Here is an 18,312-nt window from a genome sequence, read left to right as displayed (position 1 = left end):
TGAAAGGGGCCTAAATTGCAAATAATTTTTTTTTTTTTTTAAAGCAGACAATGTGATTGTCTGGATTTGTTTCCGCATTTTGTCTCTCAGTTCATGTATACCTATGAGAATTACAGGCCTCATCTTTTTAAGCGGGAGAACTAGCACAATTGGTGGCTGACCAAATACTTTTTTGCCACAAAATTTTATATATACATACACACACACATATATATACATATACACACACACCTCCTATTTATCTAGCATAGCAAAGATTGTGCATTAACATGCTATGGTTTAGCACACGTTACTGAAATGTGATGTTAAGGGGCTAAAACATTATTCAAAAATGGAAATGCTGCTCATTAGTTGAGAAAAAAAAAAAAACACACACAAGTATTAAGGTTTGGATTTCACCTAATGCTTTGGGATAGGAAAAAAAAAGCACTCAAAATACCCTAAAGACAGGCATTGTGCGTGTGGAACAGGCCACGCTGTGGTGTGATCTGTAACCCAGGCGATGACTGATCAGTGTACCAGCCCGTTGCCAGTACCATGTTATTGCTGTGACCAATCACAACAGATCACATGACAATTGTATACAATAGACAGATTCCTTTCATGCCATGCATGGTGTACAATTGTGTTGCTAGCTGTAATTGGGCAATGATCACATGGCACAGGTACTCTTTAAAATGCAAATATATCACCCTTATTTTCCGCTTCCAAAATTGTAATTGTATTGGTGAAGTAACAAACCACAAATTTCATATAGGTAAGCAATAATGACTGTTTATTTAAATTTCTAGTAAACACCATCCACTAGATTTGGAATAAAAGTACTTTCGAGAAGTACTACAGCTTAACTGTGAATATAAAAGAAAAACAAAATAGTACAAAAAGTAACATCATAAAAAAGGGAAAAAGAATAAGTCTGTAAGTGAGTAAACCTTGGATTTTTTAAACATCTGCTGTAAGCTCAGGAGAAGTGTTTTTCAGCTGTCCATTACTAAAGGAGGTGCAAATTTTTAGTATTTTTTAACCATTGCCTTCTCCTACGCTAGCAGTTAAAACAGAGGTCTAGGACAATGCAGTAGTGTTACAATACAGGAAGGTGGGTCATAAAACTGCAAGACCCTCCAAAAGACAGTAAAGCATGTTAGCTAGGCTACTCATGAAAAGATGAAAGGAACCAAGGCTGGTTACCGCCAAGAGACAAAATGCTTGCACTTCATTCAATCAGTTGTATATACCTACCTGTGCACCCAACTGACTGCATAAAGTTTTAAAAGAAAGCAAGGGGTGCATTACAAAACACACAGCAAATGTTAAAAAAGGCCTTCAAAGCTGTGCTCACATTTTTAAACAATTTAAACCATGGAACCTTCAAATCTCACCTAGTCCATCCTAACTATATGTTATGCTTTGTAAAAGGGTGGGGGGTAGGGTTTTAAAAATCTGTACAAACAGCAAGGAGCTTCTCCTAACATCCTGATGGACAATGCACATTTAAGTGACACGTTATGTTTTTTCCATGTACAGCTACTACTAAAAAGTATTTTAACATAGCTGAAATACAACGGCGCAGTTCAACATGGGGGGGGGGGCTATATCAAGTGCTGAGAATGTTGCCAATCTAGAACAGCAAAGTTTGGGCTAAATCTCATATCTACTATACAGCCAGAAGGAAATCCGCTTTAGTTAATACTTTACACAGCATGGTTTAAATTACAATGCTATACTGTTATCGCTATATCCAAAAGAAAAAAAAAAAAAAAAAAAAAAAAAAAAAAAAGAAGAATTAGCTGCTGTGAAAATTGAGCCACATCTCAAAGTAGGGACCCTCTACCCCTCTTGCGCTGAGTTGGTCACAGACATCAAGTATTAGAGGCTCCCAAACTGTATACAAAAAAAAAAAAAAAAATTGTCCCCTCCTTTGCCAGTATGTCTGATGCATACATCCTTCAAGTACATGCATGGCTCCATAGCATCCAGAAATGTCCAGTTCCAATTAAGACACAGATGAGATTGGGTTATGGGGGGAGCCCATCTGAGTAAGTACTTTATCCAGCCACTGAAGAGGGCCATGCAGGTGAATCTCAATCCAGCAGGGGGTGCTAGTAACATCCTGGCGATGATACTCTGCGCCCCACCCCTGAAAAAGGTAAAAAAAAAAAAAAAAAACATTGGTCAGATTTATCAGGTAACCAGACAGTTAATCCAACAGAACAGTGCAGAAAAGAAAGGAAACATTAAAAACATTAAGATGGGAACTCAGTGATGAGATAATTTACATGGCTTGTTTGAGCTGCTTTTCTTTCCAACAAAAGTCAAAGTAAATGCAAAAGTAACCCAAAATGGATTGCCACAACCTATATGTAAAAAACTTAATATAAAGCAAATAAATGTAATGTATCATAGCTTCCCCCCCCTTGTGATCCTGCCAGTAACAATTCCTGTCCTACAACAATGATCACACACCATGCTGCATCGATGAAGGTGCAACAAAACTATAAAACACCTCTCCCTTCTCCATAACATAAAAGGAGAGGTTCATAAAACCGGGAATAATGCCAACTGATAACTGTGCAGCAGTACAGAAAGTTATCAGTTCACTGGCAGGATCTTTAATGGTGTAAAAAAAAAGATCAAAAGGAGTATGTAAAGGTTCATTCTTAGGTTTTACATAAACTTTAGGCTAACTCCTTGAGCAAAATAAAAAAGCCAAACAACTTAAATTGAAGTCAAAACATTTCAGAAGCACCTTAAGACCCCTTTCACACTGCCAGCATTTTTCAGGTGCTACAGCGCCAACAATAGCACCTGAAAAAAGCTGCTCCATGCAATCCAGTGTGAAAGCCTGAGGGTGCGCTGTCAGGGCGTCACAAAAAGTCCTGCCAGCAGCTTCTTTGGAGCGGTGAACTCACCGCTCCTCCACCACTGCTCCCCACTGAAATCAATGGGGCAGCGCTGCGATACCACTGGCAAAACGCTGCTCCGTTGGCAGTTTGCGGGCGGATTTAACTAATGGGGGGGTTAAAACCGCCCGCTAGTGGCTGAATAGCACCTCTGGTAAAGGCGCTATTTTTACCTTTACCACCGATGCCCCCGCAGCTTGGTGTGAAAGGGCTGTAAAGCTCACTGCATTTCACAGCTGAAACCCATATACCAAAGCTAACAGTGCTAAGCAATACTAAGCAATCTCTCAATGACTTGGGTCTTGTTCACAAAGAAAATCAGCGTTCTCCATGTTTCCTGTTCATACCACAACACTGGTATGGGCAAATTTTATTCTGCGCAGAAAAAAAATGCCATGACAGTAACCTTGTGGTGTGAACAGGGCACAGAGAACACATTTTCTTCGTTCCCTTGCAGAGGATTTATGTTCTATTCCTGTGCAGAAAAAAAAAAAAAAAAAAAAAAAAAAAAAAAACTGCTGTGACGGCAGTGTTATGGTGTGAATAGGGCACATACAGGAAAAATTTTTGTGTCCTTGTAGAGTTATGTGAAGGGGGCAGATGATACTACTGTGACACTGTTCTTCATTCCATTTTTTGGTGGTGGGGGGGACGACGACACTTGATTTTTATTTTTTAAATGGAGCAGCCCCATCTCCATGTTGTTCAAGTAGCTCTAAACCTCTGATATACCTGCCTTAAGGTATATCATTTGATGACCCAGACTCAGCGCTGGCACAGTGCTGCTTTTGTATGGCTTACTGTCTCTTCCACAAGTCTACACAGATTTGGAAACTCAGTTTCTAAACGTTTCTGCTCCAAATAAAGGGTTGTAGAGGATACTGTATTTCCACCAATTAATCCTCCCATTTAGCAGTCAGTCTGGGAAAACGACATGCTGGCACAAATTTTCCTAGAATAGAGAAAATCAATACCGCAATGAAGTTTGCCAAAATCCTTGCAATGTATATAAAGTCACTAAAGGTGACTAAGGCCCCCTTTTACACAGACAATCCGTTAAGGTCCGCCTGTCCGTTTTAGGCGTACCTGAACGGACACTCCATAGAGGTCTATGGAGAGATGGATGTCAGCGGTGACATGTCCGCTGACATCCCACCTGTAAAAGTCTGACGAGGGAAAAACCTATTTTTCCATCCGTCTGCGGAATCGGATCGGGTGACTGACTCTACTGCCCACAGTGTGCAGACACAGTCCTGTCATCTTCCTGCTCAGTGGGGATCGACGGAGCGATACCCCGCTGAGCAGAGCGGACTCCGTACACGGACCGTGTGGAAGAGCCCTAAAGGCTGCAGTTTTTATTTCTGCAAAACTAGAACTTAACGTTAAGGTCAGAATCTGGAACTGATAAAAAAAAACAGTTCTACAGGTTTTTACTTGATGCAGAATGACTTACCTTAACAAAGCTCATTCGAATAGTGCACATCTTAGTAAGTTCGTAGACTGTCTCAAATCCATGATTTACCGACTGGGCCAGAAGCTGAGCAAACTCTTGGTTGTTGAAGATCTTCAAGCTGCATCCGCTAGGAATCTTGCATACAGTTGTAGGATGAAATCCATGATGGTAATTACAATTTCGACTCTGAACAAAGATGCTGCTGTCGCTCAAGCACTCTGCGTACACTTCACCTCCAACATAGTACAAATGGACACCTAGAAGATAAAGATGGAGCAATTTCAAATTTTTTGGAACTCTTCATACAGCAGCATTTTATCAGTTGCTGAATAGACATCCCAGAAAAACCTAGCACGTTCACTTAAGTAGAGGAACAAATAAATACAACATAAGTGAAAGTCATTCCTATACAAGAAGTGAACCTCTCCAGGATTCTAAAGAGAAGCAGCCCACTTGCCTTTTTTCAATGTGCTATGAATATGAAACTCATGGTCAACTTGGCTCTTCCACATCTGCTCCAATATCTGTTAAATCTAACTAGACAACGCAGTATCATACTGCAGCTGCTAAGGTCTTGGCAGGGGTCCCCCCCTTTTTGCATTCTGTATGCAGGCCAACTAATCGATTATGAAAATAGTTGACAGCCTATTGGCCCTAGGTAAAACCCAACTGAAGATCCAGGCAGGCTTGGGTCGGTTTGAGTTTACATTTGTGCTTACTATGCTTTGAGGTTTTATGATCATAGGTTATTTTCCTGCACCCACTCAAAATCCAAGAGGTCCCTATACCCTTTGTACCAAGTCCTTTTTATTTAGGGGAACTTTTGACATTTTCTGCATATGGATTCTGGTTGATCAATGTGGTTTTATGTTTAACTGTACAACTCGGTGGATATTTTTATACGTTTGCAAATGTACCTTTGCAGTGAAATGAACCACACGTTGGATTTATGAAGTCAGTATTTTCTCTTATCTGTTGCAATCTTCTAAATAACAAATCCAAAGAAAAAAAAAAAAAAAACACACATGACCCCAACTGAATAAAATGCTTAAAGTGGATGTAAACCCAAATTATTTTTTTGATGTCATAATATAGAGTATAAGGTTTTTTTATCATTTGAGCCCAGTCTTGCCCCAAAGAGTTAATCAAGCTCTGAGCAATCCTCGTATTGTTCAGCGAGATGAATCTTGACAAATAGAGAAAAACTTTGTCAAATCCTCCCCTTGCTGTGAGTGACAGGAAATTTAAATATCTTCTGCACTAGCCTAAGAGACATGCATTTTTTAATTCCCTCCCACTTCTTTCTTCTGCTGCTTTGCAAGGATTGGCTGTTCCACACCTCAGCATGATTTGGCATGCTGAAGTCATGTGGGGATTTTTCTGGGGTTTGACTGGATGTTAGTGACCATAGCAGTAGTTCAGTGTAAGAAATACACAGGAGAAAATGCATGTTGATAAGGAGAGTGTACAGGTGGGCGGGGAGTCTGACATCACAACTCCACCCACTGAGCCCGGCAAAACAGACACCCAAAAAATCTGCAGTTTTACGGGTCTCTCAGCAGACAGTGGAGACATTTGACAGATAAGTATACATGCAGGAGGCATGTATATCCTAGATAACCAATATTGCAGTAGTTTAGAAAGGATGAGAGTGGGCTTATATCCACTTGAACTTTTTATTCTAGGCTTTCTTAAATATCCTGCAGTCTCAAAGCCAGCAACTGCTGCATGTAATTTCCCATAGCAGGTTTCCTGATGGCGACAACCATGCACCATGCCTGTGCTTAAAGAGGCCATTTGAAGTTTCCATCAGGAGCATGTGTGACAAAGCGACAACATAAGAAATATTCGTAAGACAGGAACAGTACATTGTCCCCCTATAACAAGAAGTGCCTGCACAAGGAACATAATGTACTTTGATGAAAGCAGCATATTTAAAAGATTGACTTTAATGGTACATAAGCTTTAAATGATTGGGTTTATACATCAACTGGCAGTTTTTTTTTGTTTTTGTTTTTTTAAGTACATTGGTATCTGACTCCTTGGATAAGCACATAAGTTTTAGATTGAATTTAAAATTTGGCAGATGGGGAGAGAAACCAAAATATCGGTAGTATTGCAATGTAATTCTTTAGGTAGGTTTACCTTTCCCAATATGCCGCCTGGTGTTCTCGATAGTAGAGTTGCGGTTGACGTTGGACAGGAGCCCAAGGCAAAATCTGTTCCTGTTGTTGGAAGGATCGGTGAAACCATCCACCAACACACTTGTGGAGGAGGCATGGAACGCCTCTCCTACTCGATTGTTCAGCTCATAATAGACAATAGAACACCAGTGTTTTGGCTCCTCATAAGCAACAGCTTGAACATCTGCAACAAAGATATGGTTATAATCATTTGGCATGGGAAGCACAAAAAAAAATAAAAATATAAAATAAAACTTCAATTCAGAATGAGAGGCATCAGTTATTTTCACTATAAGTGTATAAAACAGTTTAACACTTGCTGCACATCAAAAACGGCAAGACTGACATTTAAGATTGTTCCATTAGACTAGGTAGCACAGATTAAAAACCATGTGACATGTTTTGCATATTTAGTATGTAATGATTTGGAAGGTACTCCAAGAAGTGATGCTTGTCAAATGCAGTTTTCTGCTCCATCATCGGTTCTCTAGGGCAAACAATGATTAAGAAAAACACACGCTAGATATTTACCCCGTTTTTCAAAGGGTTTCTTCTTTTCCTGCAATGAACATCAATTTATACTACAGGAAATTGCTCTTGCAATCAAATAAAAGCCAAACAATTAGAAAAAATGGATCTGGTTACTTAAAGCGGAGGTCCACCCTAAAGTGGACCTTCCGCTCATCGGAACCCTCCCCCCCTCCGGAGCCACAATCGGCACCTTTCAGGGGGGAGGGGGGTGCAGTTACCTGGTTTAAAGGGGTTGCCAAGTTAAGTTTTTTTTCACCTTAATGCATTCTATGGATTAAGGTGAAAAAATATCTGACAGTGCGAGATGCCCCCCCCCCCCCCCCCGTTTTACTTACCTGACCCCTCGAAAGTCCTGCGCTCGCCTCAGACATAGTCTTCGCCACTCAGCCTGGCTGCTGATTGGCTAGAGTGGATAGACTGAAAGCAGCACAACCATTGGTTTGCGCTGCTGTCAATCACATCCAATGACTCGGCGAGTGATACAGTGAGCAGCTATAGCTGCCGGCTGCATCACGGGAGTGCGCCTGGAAGCACTTCTCACCATGCGAGGGAGCTCGCATTAATGTGAGAAGTACTTGCGGGGGGAAGCCGAGACAGCCGAGAGACCCCAGAAGACGAGGTCTGGGGCCACTCTGTACAAAATGAGCTGCACAGTGGAGGCAAGTATAACATGTTTGTTATTAAAAAAAAAAATGATAATATGACTTTACAATCCCTTTTAATGTTCAATCTGATTTTATTGAAAGTTGTGTTTGTACACAAACACAGGGAGCCAAAAGAAGAGACGCAAAAACAAGCGAACAAAAAAGACATAATAAATTAAAACAAATATGTACCTCAGAACAAATAGACATTATGCCCCGTACACACGTTCCGATTATCGTAAGACAGATCGTTCACATTTTGTTGCATACAACCAAGATCAAATACAATGGTGCAAAATGTGTGTAAGATTTTTTTCTCCCTACGATTCAGGAAAAATCTTGTGTTGTGCGTAGCTACGCATTTTAAATTATGTAAAATATGTGTGACCCGTGTGTCCTTATGGTTTATTTTCGTGTTTCCGATCATGCGTGGTGTTTGTCGACTTATTGGATGCATACTGTACTGACTACACGATTGTCTGACCAAAGTTTTCCTGTTTGTCCCTTCAGATTTGGGTGGACAGACTGTCCTGATCGGCTGTCGAAAGCTGCGTACTAACGATCAGATCAAACGATCTGTCTGAAAGCAAATTTTGTGGTCCGATAATCGGAACGTGTGTACAGGGCATTATACCTCAGGGAAAGAACAACCAATGTTGCAAGGTGGAGCTTAAAATCGGGTACACACCAGATGGAGCCACTGTACTAACTATGCATGTTAGTCCAGTGATCTCACCCGCTGAGCTGTTGTGTTCTGACTGGGGGGGCAGGATGGGGGGGATTGGAGGAAATCAGTGCTCTCGGCCAGCTTCTGTCTGTCAAACAGACCGACATGCACGTGGGCCTAATGTTGGCTTTTTTGTACACCACCCATTGTCTCCTGGCATTCTGTCCATGTGTGCGGGGCTTAAGGGTGGAACAGAGCCGGGTATGGGTTACAGAGTACGATTTGGTGTGAGGCAGTTTAAAGGTTAACAAGACACTTGCCATCAACATAAAATCTGGAAATAAGGATCGGCTGGTTAGTAGTGAAAGTGGCAGACAAGGGCCATCAATCATCCCGACCCACTGGGCAGCAGCAATTTCCAGGTACAAAACGGGCTTCAACATGGTCCATGTCTGACTCAAGGATAGAGGGAACATTACTTATTTTATAGACCCAGAGAAAGTGCCTGAAGTAAACCTAGCACCTATTTACTAATCCACACTGGAACAGACGGCCTTGATTAATACATTTGCATTATACTTAAATGTCTACTGCAAGAAAAAAAGGCATTTTAACCAACCTGTGTATGTTTACTAGGAATCACCAATGCGTGTAAAAAAACAGGTACATTTTTTTTTTTTAACTACATTTTTTTTTTTTAAATATATAATACTGGGCTGATGTCTTACATCTGATAGTTTTACTGCACTTCCGGAAGACAGCCATCACTATCTGCTGGAGCCCGAAGCTGATAATTCAGGTCCAAGCATCTTCAACAAAATAGAGTACAGTTTCTATGCATAACCCTCATGCACAATCACAGTAGCCTTTGTATTATTTGAACTCGTTCAAACAATGCAAAGGCTTCTCTAGCAGCAGAGGGGAGGGTGGGATAACTGCTGTGTGTCTCTCTCTCCTCTTTCACAGCCCTGAGTGCTAACGTATGCCTGGTAGAGCCATAATCCTGTCAGATATAAAATGACAGACTCATTTTGGAGAGGCCATGCACCTCCTTGGACTTGACTCAGTGTGCCTTCATGTTACAAAAATTACTGAATTCCTGGAATTTAGCTTTAACTATACCAATGAAAGCACTTGGATATAGAAAATGATAATAAGGAAAAAAAACTATTGATCCTGTCAGTAATCAGAGATTACAGCTGCTGGGAGGGTCATAGGCACTTTTTGTAAAGAGTGTGGACTATGCCCATCTATTTCCAGCTCCCTCCTCCACTCATAGAACCTGCAGTATAGCGTCCATCAATTAAAAATTGCTTTATGAAATGGACAGGTATGAATAAAAAGGTCTTTATCTACGGAACCTACAGTACAGCTTCTATAATTGGATGGTGTAGGGTGTTAGGACAGAGCGGTATAGTCTGCACCCATGACAAGAGACTAGGGCAGGTCCAGCGGTGGCAATAGCCCCCTTGCACCGGATATTGCTGCAGGGGCATGGGAGGGAACTTTTCAACAAAGACAGTGGCCTCCAGCACAAGGGGAACTTCTCACCGAACCACCCCCCCCCCCCCCACCCCCACCCCCCACCCCCACAAAAAAAAAAAAACCCACACTAAACTCAAGCCTTAAAATAATGGAAAGAAGAACCTAAAATATAACTAACTAATGCAGCCACCAAGTTTAGGAACTGGCAAGTTGGACTGCAATAAACGTTTTTTCTAGATTATATTCATTATGGATGTCAAGGGAATCAGAAGCTACTGAAGCACAACATCAAAACACACTAAATACACCTATTTTGCAGTTTCTTGGAGCACCCCATTGCCAGTATAATTAAAAAGTCTCCCTATTAAAGGGTTATTTCACACATCAAGATACCAGTAACCATCAAGGCTACAGCTTTCTCAAACTTTGTAAGATATGTTGCCAGCTGGCAATTCTTCCGGGATGAATCATCCCTCTCTCACAGATTTCTCGCACAACTTCCTTACGTTTGCTATAAGTCATGCAGAGCAGGTGCGACGTGTCTCTGTTCCCAGCAAAGGCCAACAATGGAAATCACCCAATTCTACCGACAGGATGCAGCTTGTTAAATGAAATCTCACAGGACCAACAAATCTCCAGCAGAATAGGCTGCTGAACAGTTGAAATGGGATTTAAAGTTAACTGTTCAGCACAGTGACATTTGTTAAAAATGAAAGCAATTAGGAGCCCATTACAAAAACCAATACAGTCAGATAAGGTAAAAAAAATAAAAAATTGGGATAGTGAGAGCACATATGACAACCTGGAAGGAGCTGGACTATGAAGCAGTCTGGGGAGGTACACCAAGTTCTTGATTAGAGAATAGAACTAAGGCTAAAAAAACACAAGAATCAATTCTAATATAGGTGTCAGCTATTTTCATTATCGATTAGTTGGCCTGCATACAGAATGCACCATTTGTTTACATATCAGGAAACAGTGCAGCACACATACAGCTCAGTACACAGCCCATACATGTCAGTAAGTGCCTGACAACTTGTGAATGTCTGATTAATGCCTCATGAGACATGCAGTCATGGGCAGAAAAAGGAAGTGATTTAAAGTTATTCTAAAGGCAAAAGTTTTTTTTACTTTATTGCATTCTATGCACTAAAGTGGATGTTTTATGTCATAATGTAGAGCAAAGGTCTCAAACTGGCGGCCCTCCAGCTGCTGCAAAACTACAAGTCCCATCATGCCTCTGCCAGTGGGAGTCATGCTTGTAACTGTCAGCCTTGCAATGCCTCATGGGACTTTTTTTTCAACAGCTGGAGGGCTGCCAGTTTGAGACCCCTGATGTAGCGTATAAGATTGCCTATCATTTGAGCCCAGTCTTGCCACATAATACAGCTCTGAGCAATCCTCTTAGGCTCCGTTCACACAGGGGGCGACACGACTTGCCGTGCCGCGACCTGACAAGTCGCCCACGTTCTGTACTACGGACCGGTTCTAAGAGGAGGTTCCTGTACTACTTTTGAGCGACCTCGGGGCGACTTGCATTGACTTCTATACAGAAGTCATTTGCAAGTCGCCGCTGAGGTCGCGGCGCGGCAAGTCGTGTCGCCTCGCATCGCCCCCTGTGTGAACCGAGCCTAATTGTTCAGTGAGATAAATCTTGAGGGAAAAAAAAACAAAAAAAACTTTGTCAAATCCTCCCCCTTACTGTGAGTGACAGGTGATTTACATATCTCGTGCACTAGACTAAGAGACATGCATTATTTTTTTTAATTCCCTCCCACTCCTTTCTTCTGCTACTCTGCAAGGATTGGCTGTTCCATACCTCAGCATGATTTGGCATGTTGAAGTCATGTGGGGACTTTTCTGGGTTTTGACTGGATGTTCGTGATTAGGGATGAGCCGAACACCCCCCGGTTCGGTTCGCACCAGAACTTGCGAACGACCCCCGCGTTCGGTACGAACGTTAGATCCCCATTGAAGTCTATGGGACTCGAACGTTCGAAATGGAAAGTGCTAATTTTAACGGCTAATATGCAAGATAGTGTCCTAAAAAGGGTTTGGGGACCTGCCTCCTGCCTCAGGGGACATGGGTCACTGCAAAAAAAAGTTCTAAAAACTGCCGTTTTGGCGGGAGCACTGATTTTAATGACGATTAAAGTGAAAAAAAAAAAAAGTGAAATATTCCTTTAAATATGGTGCCTGGGGGGTGTCTGTAGTATGCCTGTGAAGTACCACGTGTTTCCTGTGTTTAGAACAGTCCCTGCACAAAATTACATTAAACGGAAATAACACCATTTAAAACTGCTTGCGGTTTTAATGTTATATCTGGTTCCTGCAATATGGTTGAAAATCATTGAGAAACATGGCATGGGTAGCCCTCCCTGCCCATTACCAGCCTATTTGGGTCTTGTACGCATATTAAGGGGAACCCTGTACCCATATTAAAAAAAGGAAATGCGTGTGGCCCCCAGGCCCTATATACTCAGAACAGCAGTATACAGGCGGTGCAAACAAGACGGGGACTGTGTAGGTTTGTTGTGTTAAGTTGAATCTGTTTGTCATTTTCAACCGGTACATTTTTAAAGTGTAGCTCCAGTCAAAAAAACGATTTTTAAGCTTTTTGGAAAACATAGGGAAGGGTTATCACCCCTGTATAATTTGTTTTGTCGTCCATCTTTTTTCATCTCACTTGCTGCTGTCTCCTTGCGTTTGCAAGTAGGAGATGTTTGTAAGTTGGATGTTTGAAAGTAGGGGCCTGCCCTATATTATAGCGGTATGTACTGGGTACAGAGCACGCACTATCTCCTAACACTACTGACTGCAAGCTCTATTATTAACCACTTGACCACTGGGCACTTAAACACCCTTAATAACCAGACCAATTTTCAGCTTTCGGTGCCCTCACATTTTGAATGACAATTAGTCATGCAGCACTGGACCTATAGGAAATGTTTGTCCTTTTTTCACACAAATAGAGCTTTCTTTTGGTGGTATTTAATCACTGCTGGGTTTTTTATTTTTTGTGCTATAAAAGAAAAAAGACCGAAAATTCTGCGAAAAAATGAATTTTTCTTCGTTTCTGTTATAAAATTTAGCAGATTAGTCATTTTTTCTTCATAAATTTTAGCCAAAATTCATACTACATATCTTTGGTAAAAATAAGTACAAATTGGTGGATATTATTTGGTCTTTGTGAAAGTTATAGAGTCCACAAGCTATGGTGCTAATATCTGAAAATTGATGACACCTGAAGTACTGACGGCCTATTTCCTTTTTTTTTTTTTTTTCCACAAAATTGTCATATTATCAGGTTATTTCACACACACACAGCATATGCATACCACAAATTACACCCCAAAACACATTCTGCTATTACTCCCGAGTACGGCGATACCACATGTGTGAGACTTACACAGCGTGGCCACATACAGAGGCCCAACATGCAGGGAGCGCCATCAAGCGTTCTGGAGCACCCAGGCCAATTCTGACATTTCTCTCCTACATGTAAAAATCATCATTTATTTGCTAGAAAATTACAGAGAACCCCAAAACATTATATATATATATATATATTTTTTTTTTTAGCAAAGACCCTGGAGAATACAATGGTGGTCGTTGCAAATTTTTATCTCACACGGTATTTGCACAGCAATTTTTCAAACGCGTTTTTTGGGGGGAAAAAACAGTTTTGTGCTTAAAAAAACAAAAAAAAACAGTAAAGTTAGCCCAATGTTTGCATAAAGTGAAAGATGAAGTTATGCTGAGTAAATAGATATCAAACATGTCACTCTTCAAAATTGCACATGCCCGTGGAATGGCGCCAAACGTCGCTACTTAAAAAATCCCCATAGGCGACGCTTTAAATTTTTTTTTACTGGTTACATGTTTTGAGTTGCAGAGGAGGTCTAGGACTAGAATTATTGCTCTCGCTCTAACATTCTCGGCGATACCTCACATGTGTGGCACATGCGAGCACATGGGGACATGGGCGCTTTAATTTTTATTTTATTTTTTTATTGTTCATTTTACTTTATTTATTTTAGTTTGACATTTTTTTCCCCAAAAATATATTTTTGATCACTTTTATTCCTATTACAAGAAATGTAAACATCCCTTGTAATAGGAATATGGGGTGACAGGTCCTCTTTACAGTGAAATCTGGGGGGTCAATATGACCCCACATCTCACCTCTAGGCTGGGAAGCCTGAAATAAAAAATAAAAGATTCTGGCTTTGATCGTACTGGCGAGTTGGTAGAAGCAGCGGGGGGCATGTATGGCTGGGGTATCTCCAGAGTATGGCTGGGGTATCTCCAGAGTATGGCTGGGGTATCTCCAGAGTATGGCTGGGGTATCTGCAGAGTATGGCTGGGGTATCTGCAGAGTATGGCTGGGGTATCTGCAGAGTATGGCTGGGGTATCTGCAGAGTATGGCTGGGGTATCTGCAGAGTATGGCTGGGGTATCTGCAGAGTATGGCTGGGGTATCTGCAGAGTATGGCTGGGGTATCTGCAGAGTATGGCTGGGGTATCTGCAGAGTATGGCTGGGGTATCTGCAGAGTATGGCTGGGGTATCTGCAGAGTATGGCTGGGGTATCTGCAGAGTATGGCTGGGGTATCTGCAGAGTATGGCTGGGGTATCTGCAGAGTATGGCTGGGGTATCTGCAGAGTATGGCTGGGGTATCTGCAGAGTATGGCTGGGGTATCTGCAGAGTATGGCTGGGGTATCTGCAGAGTATGGCTGGGGTATCTGCAGAGTATGGCTGGGGTATCTGCAGAGTATGGCTGGGGTATCTGCAGAGTATGGCTGGGGTACTGCAGAGTATGGCTGGGGTACTGCAGAGTATGGCTGGGGTACTGCAGAGTATGGCTGGGGTACTGCAGAGTATGGCTGGGGTACTGCAGAGTAATGGCAGGGTACTGCAGAGTAATGGCAGGGTACTGCAGAGTAATGGCAGGGTACTGCAGAGTAATGGCAGGGTACTGCAGAGTAATGGCAGGGTACTGCAGAGTAATGGCAGGGTACTGCAGAGTAATGGCAGGGTACTGCAGAGTAATGGCAGGGTACTGCAGAGTAATGGCAGGGTACTGCAGAGTAATGGCAGGGTACTGCAGAGTATGCACTGGTATTGCAGAGTATGCACTGGTATTGCAGAGTATGCACTGGTATTGCAGAGTATTGGCAGGGAATTGAGGGGTTAAATTCGGTGAGCAGCGATGTGGGCACTGCAGATGCAGCCCACATCGCTGCTGACACCGATCTTTCCCCTCCGCTGTACCGATCGGTACAGAGAGGGGAGGGAGGTTTGTTTCCAAGTGATCACTCCGTCATTTGACGGAGCAATCACGTGGTAAACGGCCGCTATGAGCGGCCGTTTACCGTGATGCGCCGTGTCCTGTGGACCCGGCGGTCACGGATGCTCTCGAGTGCGCACACCTCGGGGCACGCGAGAGCAGAATTCTGGGAGGCCGTTAATTAACGGCCTCTCAGAGTTAAACGACCGCCCTGAAGCCGTTAATCGGCAATGGGCAGTTAAGTGGTTAAAGCTAGATCACTAGCTATATAGGTGAGGTGAATATAGTGGTGTATACTGCAGTCAGGGCACAGACAACAACCACTACACAGCAGCAAGATAGGAAATCAGCCAAAAACGATTGGTGTGTACTGTGTTGAAGGTACACAGAACACCCACTGCTTCAGATGCTAAGTAACACACTACACGAGGCCGCCTCAAAGGCGGCCTTATATAGTGTGGGGCGTGCACTACACAGCCTGAGCTATGATTGGCCACAGGCAGGATGCCTGTGGCCAATCATGGCTCTCCTCGCTGCCGGCGCTGCGATTGGCCAAGCATGCGGGGGTCACAGTGCATGCTTGGCCAATCATGGGGCAGCAATGCACTGCGCCACCGCAGTGCATTGTGGTCCGCGCGCGCGTCACTCGAATTTTGACGCGAACGACCCAAACGTTCGGAATTCGCCGAACGGCCGAACAGCCAATGTTCGAGTCGAACGTACGTTCGACTCGAACACGAAGCTCATCCCTATTCGTGATCATAGCAGAAGTTCAGTGTAAGAAATACACATGAGAAAAAGCATGTTGATAAGGGGAGTGTAGAGGTGGGCGTGGAGTCTGACATCACGACAACACCCACAAAATCTGCAGTTTTTCGGGTCTCAGACAGAGGGGAGACATTTGACAGATTATACATGTAGGAGGCATGTATATCATCCTAGATAACCAATATTGCAGTAGTTTAGAAAGGATGAGAGTGGGTTTACATCCACTTTAACCACTTCAGCCCCAAACCATTTTGCTGGCTTAAGACCAGACCACTTTTTGCGATTCGGCACTGCGTCGCTTTAACGGACAATTGTGCGGTCATGCGACGTGACTCCCAAACAAAATGGACGTCCTTTTTTCCCACAAATAGAGCTTTCTTTTGGTGGTATTTGATCACACGTGCGGTTTTTATTTTTTGCGCTATAAACAAAAATAGAGCAACAACTTTGAAAAAACGCATTTTACTTTGTTAGAATATCCCCAAAAATATATATAAAAAAAAAAAATTTCCCTCAGTTTAGGCCGATACATATTCTACATATTTTTGGTAAAAAATAAAAATAAAATCGCAATAAGCGTTTATTGGTTTTCGCAAAAGTTATAGCATTTACAAAATAGGGGATAGTTTTATGGCATTTTTATTATTTTTTTTTTACTAGTAATGGCGGCGATCAGCGATTTTTATTGTGACTGCAACATTATGGCAGACACATTGGAGATTTTTGGGACCATTGTCATTTATACAGCAATCACTGCTATATAAATGCAGCGATTCCTGTGTAAATGACACTGGCAGTGAAGGGGTTAACCAGTGGGTGGCAGTGTAGGGGTTAAGTGTTCCTAGGGGTGTGTTACTAACTGTGGGGGGGGGGGGGGGGGGGTGCTGGGCTTTTCATTCAGTGAACGCTGATCTCTGCTCCAATCACAACAGCATTTCTGTTTACAAAGCAGCATTTCTCTGTTCAGCCGCCCCGTGAGACGATTGCGGGTATGCCCACTGCGATCGAGTCCGCGGGACCCACGACCAGACTCACGGGGGTCCCGTCTGGCACGCAAGCGCGCCACCGCCGGCGCGATGGTAGGGCGGCAATAAAGACTGGACATACCTCTACGCCAATATGCCTGCCCGTGCCATTCTGCCGACGTACATTGACGCGCGCCGGTCGGGAACCGGTTAAAAAGGTTAAAAATATTCAGTGACCAGCTCCCCCCTCCATCCCCCCCCTGAATATTTACAAGAACCCTATTCAGCGATGTGCTGAGAGCAGCAGCACTGCTCTCTCCCCCTTACAGGACTCCGATGTTACAGTGGGATCCATTGGCACCTGCTGCTGTCAATCATAGCATGCGAGTAGGGAACGGTGGGAAGGGCTGAGTCACTGTGTGTGTCCCAACAGAAGTAGAAAGCGTGGCCAAGGATCGAGCCGCAACAAGTGCCCCCATAGCAAGAGGCTTATTATGGAGGCACTAAGAAGGCAGGAGGAGTTTGAAGTGCAAGCGGGAGACCCCAGAAGAGGAGAATCGAGGTTGCTCTGTGTAAAACCATTGCACAGAGCAGGTAGGACGTAAAAACAATAATAAAAAAATCAACGTTTACAATCACGTTAAAGAGGAAGTAAACCCTGATGAGTTTACTTCCTCTCTCATTCCCTGCAAAGGTAAAGCATAATGGACTACTATGCATCGCATAGTAGCTCATTATGTGTCACTTACCTGACAGGAGCCAGCGAAGTCACCGCTGTCCCCTGTAGTCCGGCGCATCCATCTTCTCGATGCGTATTGCCGCTCCACCGCTGTCATTCGGCGAAGCAGTCACTCCCGCGCATGCGCATGGGAGCCGCAGCACATCGCCATTGACGGGTGCCGCGCTCAGTGCGCGCCGTAGACAGCGGTGTCTGTCTTTCGGCACATATCTCCTAAACTGTAGGTTTAGGAGATATTTCTTAGACCTACAGGTAAGACTTAATCTAGACTTACCTGTAGGTCAAAGTGTGTTGTAAGGGTTTACAACCACTTTAAGGGCTCTGTGCAGGGAAGGTCAGCATCTGAACCCAGAGAAGGTGGAGGCTGATAGAATGGAGATAATAGAAGGCATTACAATTAAGTTTTAAAGTAAAGGTTTACCAGTATTTTGCATTTAAAAGGACTATCGATTCAAAAGTCTGACCCTTTAGTACTACTAGTCTGAAGTGCAAACTGAGCATCAGAAAGGGGAATGTAAGTGACTTTGAACGTGGCATGGTTGTTGGTGCCAGACAGGCTGATCTGAGTATTGCAAAAACTGTTGATCTACTGGGATTCACACACAACAATCTCTAGAGTTTTTAGCAAATGGTCCCAAAAAATAAAAAAAGCTGAGTTAGACTTTCAGAAAAGGAGTTACCGGTGA

General features: G+C 43.0%; 1 protein-coding gene across 1 annotated transcript in view; it reads right to left on the bottom strand.

The window, feature by feature from the left end:
• Window positions 1–758: 758 nt before the first annotated feature.
• SMAD1 (SMAD family member 1) overlaps window positions 759–18,312 on the bottom strand; it is a 133,891-nt gene continuing 116,337 nt past the window's right edge. The window contains exons 5-7 of the mRNA XM_077476981.1: window positions 6,499–6,720; window positions 4,354–4,610; window positions 759–2,137 (exon numbers count right to left, since the gene is read on the bottom strand). Coding sequence (XP_077333107.1) covers window positions 1,994–2,137; window positions 4,354–4,610; window positions 6,499–6,720 — 623 coding nt within the window. The 3' untranslated portion in view covers window positions 759–1,993. The remainder of the gene's footprint in view (window positions 2,138–4,353; window positions 4,611–6,498; window positions 6,721–18,312) is intronic.

The sequence above is a fragment of the Lithobates pipiens genome, unplaced genomic scaffold (genome assembly GCF_037356315.1).
Source record: "Lithobates pipiens isolate NorthernLeopardFrog02 unplaced genomic scaffold, aLitPip1_a1.2 Scaffold_13, whole genome shotgun sequence".
NCBI classification, from domain to species: domain Eukaryota; kingdom Metazoa; phylum Chordata; class Amphibia; order Anura; family Ranidae; genus Lithobates; species Lithobates pipiens.
The sequence above is the reverse complement of the archived record's forward strand: the minus strand, read 5'-3'. Positions and strand labels throughout refer to the sequence as shown.